General features: G+C 35.5%; 2 protein-coding genes across 5 annotated transcripts; one reads left to right on the forward strand and one right to left on the reverse strand.

Moving 5' to 3' along the window:
* Nucleotides 1–618: 618 nt before the first annotated feature.
* Nucleotides 619–9,195, forward strand: LOC107788167 (topless-related protein 4). Of its 4 annotated transcripts, none has more exons than XM_075236664.1 (26): nt 619–817; nt 1,102–1,190; nt 1,536–1,715; nt 1,816–1,929; nt 2,054–2,212; nt 2,345–2,534; nt 2,609–2,732; nt 2,925–3,037; nt 3,264–3,432; nt 3,567–3,676; nt 3,774–3,843; nt 4,005–4,078; nt 4,170–4,265; nt 4,371–4,466; nt 4,821–4,948; nt 5,046–5,280; nt 5,360–5,524; nt 5,644–5,736; nt 5,854–6,000; nt 6,248–6,358; nt 6,429–6,608; nt 7,010–7,138; nt 7,244–7,339; nt 7,828–8,016; nt 8,206–8,372; nt 8,502–9,195. In XM_075236664.1, exons 2-26 carry the CDS (start codon nt 1,111–1,113, stop codon nt 8,695–8,697), a joined length of 3,411 nt encoding a protein of 1,136 aa, XP_075092765.1. In that variant the 5' UTR covers nt 619–817; nt 1,102–1,110; the 3' UTR covers nt 8,698–9,195. The 4 variants fall into 4 exon arrangements, with proteins under 4 accessions (XP_075092765.1, XP_075092764.1, XP_075092766.1 ...); XM_075236663.1 differs by having other exon boundaries at nt 620–817; nt 2,922–3,037; XM_075236665.1 differs by having other exon boundaries at nt 622–817; nt 2,618–2,732; nt 2,922–3,037.
* Nucleotides 9,196–15,583: 6,388 nt separating this feature from the next.
* Nucleotides 15,584–19,616, reverse strand: LOC107788166 (BRAP2 RING ZnF UBP domain-containing protein 1). Its single transcript, XM_016609821.2, has 11 exons — nt 19,259–19,616; nt 19,037–19,145; nt 18,773–18,887; nt 17,979–18,076; nt 17,528–17,634; nt 17,160–17,409; nt 16,949–17,002; nt 16,570–16,713; nt 16,391–16,455; nt 16,040–16,094; nt 15,584–15,940 (listed from the first exon to the last, which is right to left on the reverse strand). Exons 1-11 carry the CDS (start codon nt 19,558–19,560, stop codon nt 15,788–15,790), a joined length of 1,452 nt encoding a protein of 483 aa, XP_016465307.1. The 5' UTR covers nt 19,561–19,616; the 3' UTR covers nt 15,584–15,787.
* Nucleotides 19,617–20,383: the final 767 nt, after the last annotated feature.

The raw sequence follows: 20,383 nt of genomic DNA on the forward strand, positions 1-20,383 counted from the left end.
TAATTTGCTAATATTATTGGTCATTAATAAATATTTGTCATTCTCAAACCAAACAACAAAAAATATTTTAAAACATAAGTTCTTTTAGTAAAATATTTTCCATTGGTACCAAACATAATTTAATAAGGAATGTGATAGAGTGGTAAATACTCTTTTATTCTTAACAAACAAGAGGTCTTAACTTCGAGCTATGAATATGACTCGTTTGCCCTCTAATGCCGTGACATGTTGGCGCAAAGCCACATTTAATTAAATTTAGTGCTGATACGAGACACCGGACGAGAATTAAAAAAAAAAAATCAAACACACTTGCAAAACATCGCAAGTCCATTGAAACACCACAATGAGGGCGGCAACACCGAATCATTCCCACGACTCCATATAGCAACCTCTTCGAAATCCCCGCATTTTCTGCCGAATATAGAAAAGCCCTCGTTTAGAGACGTATTAAACACGTCTATATAAGCCAAAGTACTTATCCTTAAATCTCTCATAGGGACAACAGCGTATCACCGATAAGCTATTAATAAGCGGCTTAGCGTATCACCATTTTGCTCAAATTCAACTCCACTTATCACATCCCTTCCCCTATTTATATGTCTCTTCCACACTCGCCCTAACACCCACACCCACTCGGTTTCTCTTTCTCTCTTCCTTAAAAAAATAAAAGGGGTATTTTTATAGAGAGAGAAAACTGCACAGTAAACAAAAAGAAAAAGAGTTAGTATTTTGCCTTTTGTTTCTCTCTCTAAACACAAAAAACCCTTCGATCTGTTCCTTTCGTCTGTTTTACTCTCTCTCACTCATTCATTCCAAGGTATACATACATCTTCATCACTTTCTCTCTCTATATATGTATATCTGTATCTATACATACAACTTTTTTAATTTAACACATGCACGTATATATCTATATGTATATGTATAACTAGCTATAGATATATGTTATATGTGTGTGTTTTAGGTTTTCGGTAAGTTTAATTTGATGAATTGATCTGTAAAGAAATTTGATTTTTGATTGGATTTTTTGGGGGTGAATTTGGAATTGTTTTAATTTTGGTGGGTTGAAGTTGAATTTTGTGGATTTTTTTGTTTTTGCAGGTGAGTGAGATGTCTTCGCTGAGCAGAGAGCTGGTGTTTTTGATACTTCAGTTCCTTGATGAGGAGAAATTCAAAGATGCTGTTCACAAGTAGGGTTTTTTTGTTTGAATTCAATTAATTAGAATATGTTTTTTTTTCTTTTGAATTTTTTGGTGATTTTTCTCTTTAATTGTGTCTATTTGGCTGCTATAGAAATGCGGGAGATAGAAATTAGAAATGGTCTGAGTTGTTTTTATTTATGATTGTAATTGTGGTTTGGGGGATCTAAAAGTGTAGTGAAATTGTGGGTTGAATGAGAAGTTAGCTGAATTGATTCGTTTGTATACCATTTTCTGATCCACTAAACGATAAAAATTTATGATTATAATTGTGGTTGTTGTGGTTTTGTCTGGTGGTTAATTTGCTTAATTCGTTTTCTTTCTTTCGTGCTGAAGATTGGAGCAAGAATCAGGGTTTTTCTTTAACATGAGGTATTTTGACGAAATGGTGGCGAATGGAGAATGGGATGAAGTGGAGAAGTACTTATCAGGTTTCACCAAGGTTGACGATAATAGATACTCCATGAAAATATTCTTCGAGATTCGAAAGCAAAAGTACCTAGAAGCCCTAGATAGGTGGGTTTGATTTTTTTGATTTGTTTATGCTTGTATGTGTTTGATTATCTTGAAATGTCCGACAGTTTTATATGTTTTTTCCGTTTTTAATTTCTTGTAGGAACGACCGTCCTAAAGCTGTTGATATCCTAATTAAGGACTTGAAGGTGTTTTCGGCTTTTAATGAAGACCTTTTCAAAGAAATTACGCAACTTTTGACTCTTGACAACTTTAGGTAATGGAAACACTTGGCTTACTAGATTGCTATCTTGGCCCCCGTATCTATTTTGTCCGTTCTCCTAAATGGCTTCTTTATCACTATTTTGGATGGTTTTCGATTTGTCTGCAATAACTTGCAGGGATAATGAGCAATTATCTAAATACGGAGATACTAAGTCTGCTAGGAGTATAATGCTTCTGGAACTCAAAAAATTGATAGAAGCAAATCCCCTGTTTCGTGATAAGCTGAACTTTCCCACCTTGAAGAACGCAAGGCTGCGGACATTAATCAACCAGAGGTTTATTTATGGAAGACATTTGCCTTTTAAATTCTATTCGGTTTTGGTTCTTTCTTTTTTTTATCTTCTTTTCTAGTGTAGTTGGCTTACACATAGGCGCATCAGCTTGAACTGGCAGACATATTCTTGCAGTTTGAACTGGCAGCATCAGCTTTGTAAGAGCCCGAAGCCTAATCCTGACATAAAGACCTTATTTGTGGACCATTCTTGCGGTCCGTCACAGCCAAATGGTGCACGGGCTCCATCCCCTGTTACTCATCCGCTCATGGGAGGTGTTCCAAAGCCCGGGGTTTTTCCACCTCTTGGTGCTCATGGTGTAAATGTAAGTAGAAACACGAACTAGCTAAATTTCGTTGTAAATTATGACTGATGGAAGATTGAAGTATGTTCCTTCAGCCTTTTCAGCAAGCACCTGGTCCTCTGCCAAACGCTCTTGCTGGGTGGATGACTAATCCTCCTCAAGTTTCTCATCCTTCTGCTTCTGCTGGACCAATAGGTTTCACCACTCCAAATAATGCAGGTATTATACATATATCACCGCTTGAAATGATTCTAATGAGGCCATCAATACTTGTGCGACCACTGATTCTTTGACAAATGTAGTGGAGTGTATTTGCAAATCTGATATACTGATTTCTCTCCTCCAACCTCCCTTGTAAATAGTTAGTCAGCCATAAACTGATACTCGCTCTATTTGCTAATAATTTAGCAGCAGCTATGCTAAAGCGTCCTAGGACTCCTACGAATAACCCAACAGTGGACTATCAAACAGCTGACTCGGAGCACATGTTAAAGAGATCAAGACCTTTTGGTGTATCAGATGAAGTACGGTATCATTATCTTGATTTGCTTACACATTAATATGTATGTAACTGAGATGTGACATTAGAAACTCTGGCTTGCAAGTATGCTCATATTTGTTTGATCTATTTGTCGCTTTATGACAATGTTGCTTATTATACCTATGCGTGGAGCTTTGAGTAGGAAGTTCTTTGTGGTTTGATGCTTTCATATATTATGAGAAACATTGATTTACTCAAATTGATTACAGGTAAATAATATGCCTATCAATATTTTGCCTGGTGGGTACTCTGGCCAAAGCCATGCACAAAGTTCGTATTCATCAGATGATTTGCCCAAGGCTTCTGTCATGACTCTAAATCAGGGTTCAGCAGTCAAGAGCATGGATTTCCATCCAGTGCAGCAAATTCTGCTTCTTGGTTAGTCTTTACACAAGTGAAAGTGATTCTTTAATTCATTTTCTTCATTTTGAATTCATTTTTCAGATCCATTTTTATGTTACAGCAGTTGTACATTTTGTTTTGGCTCACTACTGATGGTTCTTCATTTTCAGTTGGTACTGGCACTGGAGAGATTATGATTTGGGAATTGGGCGGTAGGGAGAGGATTTCTCATAGAAGTTTCAAGGTTTGGGATCTTGGGCAATGCTCAGTGGCTTTACAGGTATGTGTGAAACTTTATTAATTGCATTCACGTTTGTTTTTACACGTGTGGATGGTTTATAAATCTCATAGTTACCAATTTATAATCTAATAACCAGGCATCTTTGGCAAGTGAGTACTCTGCATCAGTTAATCGTGTAATGTGGAGTCCTGATGGCACTTTGTTTGGTATGTCGTCCAGATGCTTTGTTGAACTTAAGTATTGGAATTTTAAGTTTTCTGTGAATGATAACGATTGGTGTAGTAGTTCATACTGCTGAAAGCTAAAAAATTGACCCAACTGCCATAACCAGCCTGAACTTTTTTGCTCTCTGTTGATTCTTCATTAGGTGTTGCATACTCTAAGCACATTGTGCACATCTACTCTTATCACGGTGGCGATGATCTTAGAAACCACCTTGAGGTCTGCGCTTTTTCTAATCCTTTTGAATTTTAACCTCTTCCTTCCTTTCTTCTTCTAAAAGAATACGAACCTTGACTGGCCTTATGTGCAGATTGAGGCTCATTCAGGAAGCGTCAATGATCTTGCTTTTTCCTATCCTAACAAACAGATTTGTATTGTTACCTGTGGAGATGACAGGCTTATTAAGGTTTGATATGTTATGTGCTTTGACTCAGATTGTAAGGGTTTTTTCTGTTGATTGTTTATGAGCACTGTATTTCTGTGATGTAGATCAATTGTTTCTTGTTTGCAGGTATGGGATGCGGTGTCAGGGGCTAAGCAATATACATTTGAGGGCCATGAGGCACCAGTCTATTCAATATGTCCACATCACAAAGAAAATATTCAGGTTAACCATGCTCCTCCTTTTTATCACTGGAAAACTGATCGTAACTTGTTTGATAATTTCTTAGTTTTCTCTTTCTGGCACTGGTTCTTCCTTTATATATGGTTTGAAGGCACAAGTTTTCTGGTCTTGGTATGCACAACAGCATTAACGAGTAATAAAAAGTTGTGAGGCAGCTTAGCAAGTGTATGAATCAGAAAATGCTTCTTTTTTCTGTGAAGATCTAGTTTACTTAGAAAATTTAAAAGATGTCTTGCTTTGAACTCTACTTTTTTCCTGGGAGTGAATTATGTCTTTATTGATAGTATTTATCTAACGTTTTTCGGTCTTCTCTTCCTTCCTTTTCTCCCCCCTCAGTTTATTTTCTCAACTGCAATTGACGGGAAAATAAAGGCATGGTTGTACGATAACATGGGTTCGAGAGTTGACTATGATGCACCAGGTCATTCATCAACCACAATGGCTTATAGTGCCGACGGAACAAGGTTTGCATATCACAATGAGTTCCATAACTGTGCATGATGCAATTTTTTTAATTTCGCTTGGCTAAAGTTTGTGGTATTATGAAATGTCGGTTTGCAGGTTATTCTCATGTGGGACTAATAAAGAAGGAGAATCATATCTTGTTGAATGGAATGAAAGTGAAGGAGCTGTAAGGCGTACATTTATTGGTCTAGGGAAGCGTGCTGGTGGGGTGGTGCAATTTGACACTACTAAAAATAGATTTTTGGCAGCTGGTGATGAGTTCATGATAAAATTTTGGGACATGGACAATATAAACATGCTGACAAGTACTGAAGCTGAGGGTGGCATACCGGTAAATTTCAGTTGACCAATTTTTTAACAACCCAACCCTGTCTCTTTACCTAAAACATTTTTTTACCTCATATTCCCAGGCTTCTCCTTGCCTCCGATTTAACAAGGAAGGAATATTGTTGGCTGTTTCGACAAGTGACAATGGGATAAAAATTTTAGCAAATGCAGATGGTCTTAGGCTTTTAAGATCCATGGAAAATCGCCAATTTGATGCTTCTAGAGTAGCCTCTGCTTCTGTGGTGAAGGTGGATGGACTTGATGCTTTTCCTTTCCTTGTTTTCTGATGTAGAAAATGTTACTGTGAAATATTGAGCTGTAAATAAAATGCCTTACATGTAACTTACCCTTTTAAAAAATTATGCAGCCCCCCACAATGGGAAGTTTTGGGCCTCCTAGCACTTCTGTTGCCGCAAGCTTCGTAGATCGAGGAGTGCCAATGACATCCATGGTTTCCATGGTTAGTGACTCATTTCTAATTAAATGGAGATTTTACAGTGCAGTTCATACTTTTTTTTTTTTGGGGGGGACTTCTGACCATTTGCTGATCAGCCCCTTTATTTTAACTTCTTGGTAGAATGGTGAAAATCGCAACTTAGCTGATGTAAGGCCAAGAGCTGCAGAAGAGACTGTTGATAAATCTAGAATCTGGAAACCGACTGAAATTAATGAACCATCGCAGTGCAGATCCTTGAAGCTTCCAGACAATTTAACAGCGACCAGGGTATGGGTTGTTTCTTACCTAAACCATGAACCAAGTTTTTCCACTGAACAACTTCTTTATGAGTTATGGAAATTGTTATTCATCCTTGTGTTTACAATTTCTGGAAGCTATGCAACCCAAATTTTGGCAACATGAGGTTGCACATTTTCTTGATCTGCAAAGACTAGTGTCATTTTCCGTTTAAGCTGAAAAAAGTTTTTTTGTTTTTTTGTTTAATTTGATTCGCTCCCTTTTTCTTATATTTCAGATTTCAAGGTTAATATATACAAATTCAGGATTAGCTATACTTGCATTAGCTTCCAATGCCGTTCACAAACTTTGGAAATGGCCCAGAAATGAGCGAAACCCGACGGGGAAGGTATTGATTTTTATAAGACTCTCTTTTGCTAATATGTATCATTGCAGCTCATTGTGCTATTTTTGTATAGGCTAATGCAAGTATTGTTCCACAACTTTGGCAACCTTCAAATGGGACGCTGATGACAAATGATATTACTGACACAAATCCTGAAGACGCTGTTCCATGTTTTGCTCTCTCAAAGAACGACTCTTATGTGATGTCAGCTTCTGGAGGGAAAATATCATTGTTTAATATGATGACATTTAAGGTGAAAACCCACATCTTTTATTTTCTTTTCGGGTATAGGTGTAATTAAGAAGTGTGCTGATTCTAAGCTGTCCTCAAGTAAGCATATGGGATAAAAGAGTAAAAGAAACTTCGAGCAGCTTGCAATTGTACTCTAGCTTTAGCCGCAATCAGACTAATAGGCCATAAATCTGGAATTAGATGCATAAATATTATATACAGAATTGTGGAATGAGTTCCATTCTAGGGCTGAAAGAAATCTGTTTTAAGTTTTTCCTTTTCTGACCAGCTGCTCTCTTCTTCTTCTTCTTCTCTCTCTCTCTCTCTCTCTCTCTCTCTCTTAATATAATGATTTTACTTTTTTCTTGTTTTGCCATCTGTTTGCTTTTCACTTAACTTCTATCGCTTCTGTTGCAAATGCAGACTATGACAACATTTATGCCTGCTCCACCCGCGGCAACCTTTTTGGCTTTTCATCCTCAAGATAATAATGTTATTGCCATAGGCATGGATGACTCCTCTATCCAAATATACAATGTCCGGGTTGACGAGGTTGAAGCTATTCTCAATTGTTATACCATTTTATGATTGTTGGAATTGCACTAATTCACCATTTACTTGAAATCTGTTGACATTATCCATGATCCAATTGTGTAGGTAAAGACAAAGCTGAAAGGACATCAGAAAAGAATAACTGGGCTTGCTTTTTCGCATTCTCTCAATGTGCTTATATCTGCAGGAGCAGATTCTCAGGTAAAAAAGTTTTTAAATGGATATACTTTTGGTTGGTAAAAGCAATTCTATATGTTCTGCCCTCATCATACTAGGAAAATGACGGAAACTGGTACCAGTTGGAGGTTGACCAGTTGAGTTCTAATTGGGAGAGGGAAGTGTTGAATATTGTGGCCTCTTTACCTCCTCACGTGCATGCTTGTCCTTTCTTTTTTTTTTTTGGACCAAGCACGAAATATTTTGTTGATATTTGGCGGTGAGAATTGAACTAAGACCTCTACAACTCTACATGCTCTAATACCATGTGAATTGTGTTAGAGAGGGATTTCTTTTTTTTGATATTCTCCAACTAAAGGAATAACCTGATGGTGCTTGTTTTGGTACATGGACCTACTTCACCACAATCATATCATAAGCTTTTACAATCCTTTTCTTTATAAGAGCTTGGTGAAGTTGTAATGTTTTCTTTTGAGTAACGGTTACCTCATAAGGTGCCCCTATTTCTACAGCTGTGCGTTTGGAGCACTGATGCTTGGGAGAAGCAAACAAGCAAATACTTGCAGATTCCTGCTGGGAGAGCAGCTGCTCCTCAAGCAGATACTCGTGTACAATTTCACCAGGACCAGACACAATTGTTGGTAGTACATGAAACGCAGATAGCCATATTTGAAGCTTCTAAACTGGAGTGCCTCAAGCAGGTATAAATTCCCTTCTTTAACCCTTCCCAATCCCAAGTTTAAGATACGGATAGACGTAGCTTGAGACGCAGTGGTCAGAGTATCAGAGTATATGTGGACATTTGTACTTAGTATTCTTTATTGTGTTGTGTTTCATTTTGTTATTTCTGCTTAGTTTCAGTCTGACAATGGATTTTTTCCCTCGAACAGTGGGTCCCTAGAGAAGCGAGTGGTCCAATTACACATGCAACATATTCTTGTGATAGCCAGTCTATATTTGTTAGTTTTGAAGATGCAAGTGTAGGTGTTCTCAGTGCGTCAACATTGCGATGGAGATGTCGGATCAATCCTACTTCCTACCTTCCCAGCAATCCAAGGTGAGTGAGTCAGTTACCTGGTTATTTACTCCTTTTCTTTGGTTGTTCGAAATTCTGGCGATGATGCAGCCTTATTTCTGCATATTTTTCTCATTTTCATTTAATTAATTTGGGAATTTTATTTTGTAGTTCAAGGATGCATCCACTTGTTATTGCTGCACATCCATCTGATCCGAATCAGTTTGCATTGGGACTAAGCGATGGTGCTGTTATTGTACTTGAGCCGCTTGAATCTGAAGGCAAATGGGGAACCTTGCCACCAGCTGAAAATGGTGCTGGGCCAAGCACTTCAGGTGCTGCAAATTCAGATCAACCGCAGAGGTAGTTACCTCGTCCACATGCTGGCAGTTTTCCTTGAAAAGACGGGTGAATGTACTGCATATGTTCCTTCATTACAATTTTCTTGGAAGGAGAAGCTTCTAGATTAGCCAGTGTAGTCATAGAAATCTGAATTTAGATAATGTAGAGTTTGTTTAGCAGGGCTGCATCAGTTCACCGATAATGTTGAATTTTTGGATGGTGGTGTAAATTTGGTAGAGGGTGTTTTTGCATCAGTAATCTGGAAATCATAGTTTAGTTGGAGGTGAACAATTGCCTTTGGTGATGGCCCTTTTGTAGTTCTTTTTAGCTTTTACTAAAGAATGATGATTTCCAAATTGTTTTGTTCTTTTTGACTGAATATCTGAGAGTTGGTCCTCAAGTTATTTCAGCCAAGTGGAGAATGTGAAGTAAACTTGAATGTTGTAGGGATGTCTTTTGAAACCTGTACCTTTACAGAAAAGAGAAAGAAAAAGTCTGAAACTTTTCAATGGATGTCTCAAAATATCAATCGTTGTCAATTACTGTTTCATTTTCTCCAAATATATTTTGCAGCAGCTAATGTATTAGCTTATGATTCTCGTTAACTCAGTTACTTTTGCTTAGACACTATTTATATTAAGAAATTCACTCAATGTATTAAGAATGTTTAGCTTGGAACTCATACCATTGATCCGGTTATTAGCTACTATATTAACTTGAGAACGCTGTTAAAACCAATAAATATCAATCCTGAATATGCCTGAGCTGAGGAAAGTATCTTATTTTAGTTCTAGTGCTACACTTAACATTGTGGACTTGACCAAAACAAGGATATGCTTTCTTCAACAAAACATTGTCATTAACTACTGGAAAATGCTAATCTTAACCAAACATTAGTGTTATTTACTGGAAAATGCTAATTATAACTATCATACAAAAGATTGTCATTAAGGGAGGAAAGAAATGGGCATCCACGTGTCAGCTTTTTACAACTGATATTTTGCAGTTAGAAATTTTCAGTTGTCTTACTGCAATCCTTTTCAAACAGTCGAGTGGAATAAATGCCTTTTTTCTCCTCTTTCTCCATTAAGTACGATATGTATTGTTCAGTGAATTAAGTCTCAAATCACAAAGCTTTCTGTACAAGAACAAGATATTTCTGTAATAAAAAAAAATACAATCTCATGCCCAATTTAGTAAGTGATAAACCAACATATAATAAATTTTTTTCAAGGTTCTTTATAATAATTCGAGTAAGGATTTTTAGCAGCACACCCTAGGGTGTGACCTAATGGTCGATTAATTTGGAGGTTTAAATCCCAATAGGGACAAAAAATAATCAACAAAAACCTGTTCGGATTTTGAAGAGTAAAAAAATGGAAACTTTCAATTCAAATTGAGCAAAACCTGTATTTAAAAAAATGGAAACCTTGTTATATATCTTATTCATATCTCAAAACCTGGAATCAGAAGATTTTGAGGGGAATCTGGGATTTCCCGGATGAAATTAAACAGTAGGTCGCATAAAAAGAAGCAACCTGGTTAAAAAAATATTTTCTTCTATTTTTCGTTTACCCTTTATCCTTAATAGCACGTGAGATGGAAAAAAGTATTTTTTTTTCTGAAAAATATTTTTTTGAAAAGTGTTATAAATAGAATTTTATTTATGGTGAATATCTATATTAAGAGATATTTTAGGGTTTATTATTTGGTGGCTAAGTCACCCTCTCCCTATAAATAGAGGGTTCTATTCCATTGTAACGCATCCCAAAATTCAATAAGAATTTCCCTCTCTTTTTCTCTACAATATTGTTTTTCTACTTTTATTGTTTTATTTCACGTTATCAGCACGAAGCTCTAACCAACTGAGCTGATAAATCCATCTTATCAGTTCACAAGTGGTTCAGGGTCAGGAACCAAATAATTCCATCTTATTATTATTGTTCTTCTACTTTTATTGTTTTATTTCATGTTATTAGCACGAAGCTCTAACTAACTGAGCTGATAATTCTATCTTCTCCCCTCACAAGTGGTTCAGGGTCAGGAACCAAATAATTCCATCTTATTATTATTGATGTGCAGTGTATATTTTAATTAATACCATAACACATAAAGATGGGTTCTCAAAGTTGAGGAAACAAGTTAGTTTTTCTAACATGAGGGAGAGACATGATAAACAATTGAGAAAAAGTTACATGGAGTGAATTATTATATATACATCTCGATCCTCGAAAAGGTAATATGAACTTGAAGTTCATAAAAAGATAATTCATTTGCAATATATTGCAAAGCGTGCTAGACGCATTTGCTAACCCAAAGAAAATAACTATATTCTCACTGTAATGTTCATATTAGAATAAATCCTAGAAGGATAAAGTCTATGGTACGCTAAAAGCGTATAGACAAATCGGTTTCAAATAAAATACTTGATAAAAAAGATGACCAAATAATCATAATAAGGAGGCAAGTGATCTAGGAGATCACATGACATAACACTTTATAAAGTCTCATGAGAGATTCAGGTACCTGAATATATGAATGAAGAGATCTCTATGTTATGTCTTTATGAAAAATAAGGAGGTTGGAACCGATATAAAATGTTTGTCGACGACATATATGATAGCGCTAAGTATATATGAGGATCTTAAGTCTAGAGAAACAATTCAAGTAGAATTGGTTTCATATGAAAGGCATGTGATTTTGGACCTGCAATTCAAACACTTGAAAGAATAAAGTCAACGGTGTGTGCAATCACTTTTATTTATCTTATATGTCTAGCATGACATGAAAAGTTGATATGCATCTAAAATCTATTTAAATGACTTATTTGACTATACTTATATGACGATCCCCAAAGGATTTAAATTGCTTAATGCATATAGAATTCATGATAATAAAGTACTACATCCTAAGTGCAATTTGTGTACATATGTATCTTGCTATAACTATAAGCATGATAATATGATAGAGAAAATCTCTATGAAGATATTGAAAAGGCTATTCCACGGCATTTTATGAAAACATTACAAATCTATCAGGAATGATGATGTCAAGGTAAAACATATTCATTCAAGTGATAAAATGGCTGATTTGTTTATCAAATCTCTACCAATGATGTTTTGAAGATGGTGCACAAGATTGAGATGTGAAGGCTCAAGGATGTGAATTGATGCTCTCATCAAGAGGAGTTAATGCGCGGTGCACTCTTTTTTCCTTACAAGGTTTTGTCCCACTGGGTTTTCCTTACAAGATTTTTAATAAGGCAATCAAAAGGCGTATTGTTAGATATGTGTACTCTTTTTTCTTTACTAGAAATTCTTTTTCCCACTGGGTTTTATTTTAATTAAGGTTTTAACGAGACATATTATCTGTTGAATAGACATTCAAGGGGGGAATGTTATAAATAGAATTTTATTTATGGTGAATATCTATATTAAGAGAGATTTTAGGGTTTATTACTTGGTGGGCTAAGTCACCCTCTCCCTATGAATAGAGGTTCTATTCCATTGTAACTCATCCCAAAATTCAATAAGAATTTCCTCTCTCTCTTTCTCTGCAATATTGTTCTTCTACTTTTATTGTTTTATTTCAAAAAGTTCTTTCTAGAAAAATACATTTACAAACACTTTTTAAAAAGTTTGACCAAATACTAATTACTCAAAAGTACAACAACTACAACAACAACAACAACAACGACCCAATATAGTCCCACAAGTGGGGTCTGGGGAGGGTAGTTTGTACGCAGACCTTACCTCTATCCTGATGGTTGTTTCCGATAGCTTACCTCTACTCAAAAGTGCTTTCTAAATTAATTTGTCAAACACAAACTATTTCTTATTAAAAGTATTTTTTTAAAAGCATTTTTTGAAAAAGTATTTCTCAAATAAGTTGTTGATTTTAGAAACTTGGCCAAGCATGCTACAAGTCGGGGGAAGTGCACAGCTAACCACTAATTAGAGATGTCTTTACTCTTTAGCCACTGTTTAAAATGTATTTACTCTTTAGCCAGTGCTTAATAAATTTTTACCTGGCCGAACGAAAATACCCCTGTGCTAGACATGGGTGTTATGTAAATATTAAGCACATGGTGTCCTTAACTTCATGAATGTTGTGTAAATATTAAGGACAAAGTGTCCTCTATTTGCACATTCCATTCTTAAACTTTAGGACATCATGTCCTTAACTTCATATGTGCAGTATAAATGTTAAGGACACAACGTCCTTAACTTCATGTGTGCAGTATAAATATTAATGACACTATGTCCTTAACTTGTATTTGCACCTTTTGTTGTTAAACTTTAGGACCTCATGTCCTTAACTTCATATGTGCAGTGTAAATGTTAAAGACATGGTTTCCTTAACTTCATGTGTGCAGTGTAAATTTTAAGGACATAGTGTCCTTAACTTTATGAGTGTTGTGTAAATATTAAAGACATGATATCCTTAACTTCATGAATGTTGTGTAAATATTAAGGACAAAGTGTCCAGTATTTGCACCTTTCCTTGTTAAACTTTAGGACATCATGTCCTTAGCTTCATATGTGCAGTGTAAATGTTAAGGACATGGCGTCCTTAATTTCATGTATGCAATGTAAATGTTAAGGACACCATGTCCTTAATATTTACACAGCACACATGAAGAAAGGGTGAAAATGTCTTTTCGTATTAATTTTAATAGAGTAGTGGCTATTTTTGCTCAGCATTAAAAATACTGGACAAAAACTAAATACCATATTAAAAAGTGGCTATCTCACGCCATTTCTATCTACAAGTCTCTTTTCGTGTATTTGTTTCACATAAATTTGGAATTCTCGCAAACTACATATTTCTTGCGCGAATACAAATTTATTTCTGAATGGAGTTAGGTGAACCTAAATGAGTAAGGAGCATTTGCATCTATACCCGCTTTTTGTGTCACGTTTTAACTTGTGTCTGCTTTGCAAAAATAAAATTGCAAGCGTACCCGCTTTTTTGCATAACTTCAGCATACAAGGCTGAAGTTTTTGTTTTGTAACTGTCGAACTTCAGCTCTAGAGCTTAAGTTTTTGTTTGTAACTAGCGAACTTCAGCTCTAGAGCTAAAGTTTTTAAAACCCTTGAGTATGTACTGCTGAAGTTTCTATTTTAAAACCATTACTGAAGCCCTCGTCTTTGGAGCAGTCGCCTGAAGCCATGATTTGGAATCGTAACGTCACCCTGCCCTTTGGGTTATTTGCTTCGCCATTACATTAGATGCAAGTAGCTGAATAAACAAGATCGTCCAAATAGTCCTTAAGTTTTAAGGATGGGGTTATTTTTAGTCCTTCGTATATATTTCTCAATATAAATGGTCCTTATGTATAGTAAGATGACTTCTGAGTAATTGAGTGAAGCCATAGAAGGAGATATATTGTTACATTAATGTTAAGTCTCGGAGAGATATGGAGATCACTAGGAGAAGGAGGAGGAGAAAGGGGCTGAAGTTGTTTAACAAGTGGGTACAAGTTAAAAATTTTAAAAAAAATAGGTATATGTTAAACGAGGACGACCAAATAGGGCGCCCTATGCAATTTTTACCAATGTGGGTAGACTGTGGAAAATCGAAAAAATTACTATTCCAGGAATTGGCCAGTGAAGTTACCCATTTTAGTAAAACTTCAAAATTCAAACAAAGCCATCCATATCCATTAAGTTAAGCAAAACCCAGTTGAGAAAAATAAACTTCCAACAGATAGATCGAAATCAACGAGTTAATGAATTGGGTATTATAGATAAAAGAATATTGAGATTGGGAAATTTCAAAAATTAAATCATGAAAAAGTTTAATTAAGGTGGGAAAATCAATTGTTGTCTACCCTTGAATTTCCACAGATAACATCATTTCTCATTTGTTGATGTTTGCTTAAAAAATTTGCAGAAGAGTTTAACGAAATTGTTTTTCAATGAACAGGGAGCCCGTATATCCTAGAGATAGTATAAATCAGGTGAAAATAGCATGTGTTAGCCAATTTTCAGACTGGTAATCGAAAAATAATCAGCATTTGCAAAATCATCGTAAAATAACCACTATTGTATGCGGAGACAAAATCTGAACAAAAATACCCTAACTGCAACACAGAAAGTTCCGATATAATATGCTTAATCATGGAGCACCTGCGTATGGACTTCCAGCATATTATGTTGGAACTCCAACACATTATATTGGAATCTCATATGTAAAAAAATCAAACTCTAACATGTTATGTTGAAATTTTTCCGACTTTTTAATAGTGTTTTTTTTATTCAGATTTTATTTTTTTTACATGAAAAAGCGTTTAAATTTCAATTACTTTTGAAACTGTGGCTAATTTTCATTTAGCCGTTGTAAATCATAGGGGTGTACATGGACCGGGTTGGTTCGGTTTTTATCAAAATCAAACCAAACCAACTATATCGGTTTGGATTGGTCTGATATTGTCGGGTTTTTCGGGTTTTCTTGTTACATGAATATTATTTCAATCTTACTTTGTTAAAATTATAAAACTTTGATAAGTGAATATATGTTTAGTAAATATGGAAAAAATTGACAAACATATGATCTATTAAAATATTCTAATTTTTTAGTAACACATGATAGTTATTTTCTTAGTTGTCTAATAATAATTTTTCGTCAGTCAATTTACGCTTTCAAGGTTAATACATGAGAGGATCCCAAATATTTCTACATTTTCTAAAGAAAAATCACTATAAATTCTTAAAAATATAAATAAAATTTATATACTTATATGTCGGTTTGGTTCGGGTTTTTTAATTCAATACCAAATCAAGTCATACCAAACCTAGTCGGGTTTTTTAATCGGTTTAGTGCGTTTTTCCGGTTCGGTTTGAACACCCCTATAATCAAGCTATTTCTAATTTTTCCCCACAAATCAGTGCCTATAGTTCCCAATTTCCAAAGCATACTTGCAATGAAATAAACATATAATTCACTTTTTGGGACCTCCTCTTTCCAGAACTTGGCTGGAAGAATTCATTACACTGGCCAACTTCATGAATTTACAGGTATCAACCTTTTTTTTCTTCACCAAAACTGAATTACTCTGCCATCTACATTGCTCAAACACATATAATACAGGTGCGGAGGATGATCCATCGCTACTAGTTCCTTCTTCGACCTAGCTTTGATCGCCTTCGAGAATTGCTGGAAGATTGGTTGGATTCTACAGAGAGAACTGACCCTCCCTTCCCATCTGAAATTCCCATGTTTGAAAGTTTTCTCTGAGCTTCAACATAAACTTTCAAGTCCCGTATCTACAAAAGTCAAGAAAATTTTACATAGCTACAATAAATGGTTAAGAACAAAAGTAGGTTGAACAAGAAGGCGACACCAATGGAATACATCGGAAGTACCTGTTCCTTGAGATCCAGTATTTTCTCGTCCTTCGACTTGAGCGATAACTTTTCCCTAAACATGGAAAGTTGAGTACACTTTAGTCACGGAGCAAAGTAAGATCCAACGAGAAAACTAAGCCACGTCAAGAATAAGCATTAAGAGTTTAAGACACCACACATATCTCTCTAGCCAAGTCACTATGCATCACGTTTCGTGCGTAATGACATGGAAGTGAAACAAAAGACGCATACAAGTTAATTCGGCCAACACATTGGTACACCAAATTGACTAATATCAAACTAAATCAGTGCTCCAGCAATTTTTATTGATGACTGAGATGATAACATAAGCCAAACATATAAATGTACCTTTCTTCAGTTTCTTTACACTTGGTCTGCAAAAGCTGTTGGTTTTTCAGAAGCACTTGATTCCTCTAAAAACATAGAGTAACTATTCCATCAGTTATTTAGTTTATCTAAAGGTGAAATAAGGTACAAAAAGATCCAAGAAATTTATAAAAATAAACTTTTTCTTGATCGGTCCATACCTCTGCAACAGACTTCGTCTCCTCTGTATACATTTCTATCTTAGCTTGCATGTCATTCATCTTAGAGAAAACTGCCTTCTCCACCGCCCTGGATATTGAACTCTCCTTTCCACTTTTTGCCTCCGCTAGTAGAGATTCATAATGCTGAGAGAAACATAAGTCAAACTGTTAATTAACTTTCTTATTTCTCCGGACACTGTTAATTAACTGAAAAGGACTTTTTGCTCTCTAACTAGCTTGAGTTCCTGTTACGATGCATTCATCTCGAAAACTGCTAAACTGAATAAATGTTATGGCAGGTCAAGGTATCACTTCTTCTTAGATTAAAATAATGCAAGTGCTGATCAACAAAATGAAAGTAGGTTCAAATTTTGCTTACTTGTCTTTGAGCCTCCAGCTGACTAGCAAGAAGATTGTTGTACTCGTCAACAATCTACATTTAGGTAGAATAAAATTAATTGGTTTCGAGATAAGCAGATATTAACAAAGTAACACCAAACGAGAGAGGACATGGAGGAACTTTGAATTTCAATTGATTCTGAAGAAAAATCATTGCTAACCGAGAATGATATAAGAGAAAAAAAAATTACCGAATCAACTTTGCTGGTGAAAAGAGCACCACTAAAACTTGAATCCTCATCATAGCCACAAGTTGTACATTCTCCATCAACTGCTGTACAACGCGAATTCACAGTAACCAACTTTCCATCACCTTTCGATTGATTCAAGCGGTGGACATACTTGTCGCCTACATAGTCCCAGATTTGTTGGGTTTCCAATTCAAGTGAATAGTGATGCGCTACATCACTCCAATGTTTTATAGCATGCCTTTTCTCATACCTGGGACAAAAACAGGTAATAGAACGACAGGTTAGAGATATTAAACTACATCAAGTCAATAGCAACTTATGGAGTTTACAAGTAGGGAGTTTAAAAGGGGGGGAAATGCGTTCAGTACCTTCCACACCCTACAAAACCACAAATCAGACAAACGCAAAGATTCTTCAACGTTCCACACTCTGAACAGGTAGGTCTCTCATCTTGCTGCTGACAAAGTCGGCAGACCTACAATACACATGAAAACATTGTGAGTGAACACATTGATACAGACAAATTTTGCAAGACGGTTATTTTACTAACACAAATGGAGAAAAAAGAAAGAATTAGAAGTATAAATTCAAGCATGTAAGAGAGTTTTTCGTTGGTTAAGGATAATCTGTAGACATTATAACTGAAGGTGCACATAAGCACTAACTCATCAACTGAAGTGCGTAGATGAAACTAAGCAGTACGAAATCTACTATGGAAGACAACACATATATAGGATTTTTCTTAATATTTGATCTAACCACTTGGATCTCATCACTGTAAATGAAAGTAATGGGGAGCAATTAGACGAGCATACTAACTTGGCATGCCAAATAGGTCCACTTTGAGACACAAGAGCACTGAAATGAATGATCACATAGTGTACTCTGTATTCCGCTTGTATCTTGGTCCAACCTTTCTGAAATTTTCAACATGAATTGCATTAGTTATCCATATAACATAGAAAAAAGATACAAAAAAGTTTCCAACTTATAATTAGAAAGACCATAGATATGAATGCGGAGGTTAAAATAGATGTAGCGTCATACTCACTCTGTTTCAATAGATGATGTAGTTTGAGTTGTCACAAAGTTTTAGGGGAAAAAAAGACTTTTGAAATATGTGGTCCTAAAAGCTTAAGGGGCAAATGTTTTGTGGGCCATCCAAATGCACCAACCCTGCAGCCCATAGGTGCGGCATTATGATGAGTTAAGGTGTTAAACCTAAAATCTCACCGAGAAAAGATATTTTAAAAGATTTACAATGTCTTGGAATCCATGTGGACATAACGATAAACAGAACACAAGGATATCCACAGCAATACCAACTAGTTGGAACTAAGGTTAGTCCATTATTGGCACACTTATATTAGGTCTCGTGTTTGATAGAAGTCCTTAAAGTTTGGTTAGAGATTGCATGACAATATTATAGGGATATGCAAGAGATTTACTCTCTAGATCTACAGAATCCTTAATTTGTCCGAAAAGACAAGTTGTAAGATAGTTAAACGAAACAAGCTCAAATGCAAATACAATGGATTTTGAAGTTTGGTATTGAGACATAGTTGTTGTACATTTTCAATTATACAAAAATTTAGAAAACCCAAGTGACTCACCAAGGCACACTGGACACGTTGGCAATTCAGTATAACCAGCAGGAGGCGTACTAGCAATATGTGCTGACTCTGCATATTCCACTGATTGAATAAAGTAAACATGGCAAATCTCAGCCTGAGAAATTGCACAAAACCCCCAAAAAAATAGTCATAATGATAAACATAATAGTAGTATAGTAGCAGCAGTAGTGCCAGCAATAAATGGTAAAAACTATAGTAATGACAACTTATACTAATAATAACAACAAGAGCAGCAGTAGATACCTCAGTAGGCCTAAACCTTTTGCCATTGAAGCTACAGTAAAACCCATCAGCAGCCAATTGATTAACAAGATTGATCAACACACTGTAACTATGTTCTATTCCATCATTCCTGAAATGAACCAATAATAAACAATCAACACAAACCATATATATTTGTATAGCTATTAAACATTGTAAGTTAAAATTAAATTATTTCTAAATAGAAGAAATTATCAAACATACTTGAGGAAGAGGACATGAGAGAAGTCAGCAATATGGGTCCCACAAAAAAGGAGGAAATCATCAGGGGAGAGGTAATTTGGGACAGCAACAATGAAAACGGTGGTGGTGCGGGCAATTGGGTTAGCGATAGTGGTGGCAGAGGGAAGGTGGCGGAACAGATGGGCGATCCCTCTAAGTTCTGATAGGCTTAGGCTGCTGAGGTTAGTGTTAGGGTTTGGGCTGTGTGCGGCGGAGGAAGTGGTGGCGACGGTGGTCGGAAGAGGTTGTGGAAAGTCGACGGTGTGGATTTGGAGGGTGAACATGGTGTTTTTCGGTAGGTGTTTAAATTGGGAATTAGAAATGATCTTAAATACTCTTCCATTGGGTTTGACTGAATACAAAATAAATATGGAGTTTAATTAGACATATAATTTATGTGTCTATAGCATAAATTTAAATTGCTTAATTTTACTGGATCACCGTTGTTGCTGTTTACGAATATAAAAAGGATCGTTCTTTTTTGCACAGACTAAAAAGAAAATAGGTTCACGATAATTCAAACGAATGGAGTATTAATAAGATATGTTAATAATATCATAATTAAAATTATTTATTAATTATTGAAAAATTTAGTTTGATAAAAAGAAGATTATCACATTATGATCTTGTTCTCCAATCTTCGTAAAGCACTTTGAAAATAATTTCTTTTAATATCTGATAAATTGCTAAATTGCTTGATAAAGCCTAGTTTGATAAATTATTTTTTTATAAGAGTTTTGGTATAATTGATAAAGTTACTATCATGTGATCAGAAGATCACAAAATCGAACCCTAAAAACATCCTCTTGCAGAAGTGCAGGGTAGGACTACATACAATGATATCCTCATGGTTCGGGTGATAATAGATTGTTGCTACAACTAGGTGAATTTTAAAATGTTACGTCTTCGTCCCTAAAGAATCTCAATTACCTTCTCTTGTTATTGGAAAGAGTTTTGATAAAGGTTAATTTTCAAATACTGCGACGTGCTTCTTTTGATGTAATTTATTTTTCAAGTTTTTCTATTGACCAAAATAGTTGTTATAGGAGTATCTTATTTGGGTGATACACGATTCCTTACACAATTATTTAAAATTAAAATAGAATA

Source organism: Nicotiana tabacum, chromosome 18, assembly GCF_000715075.1.
Source record: "Nicotiana tabacum cultivar K326 chromosome 18, ASM71507v2, whole genome shotgun sequence".
NCBI classification, from domain to species: Eukaryota; Viridiplantae; Streptophyta; class Magnoliopsida; order Solanales; family Solanaceae; genus Nicotiana; species Nicotiana tabacum.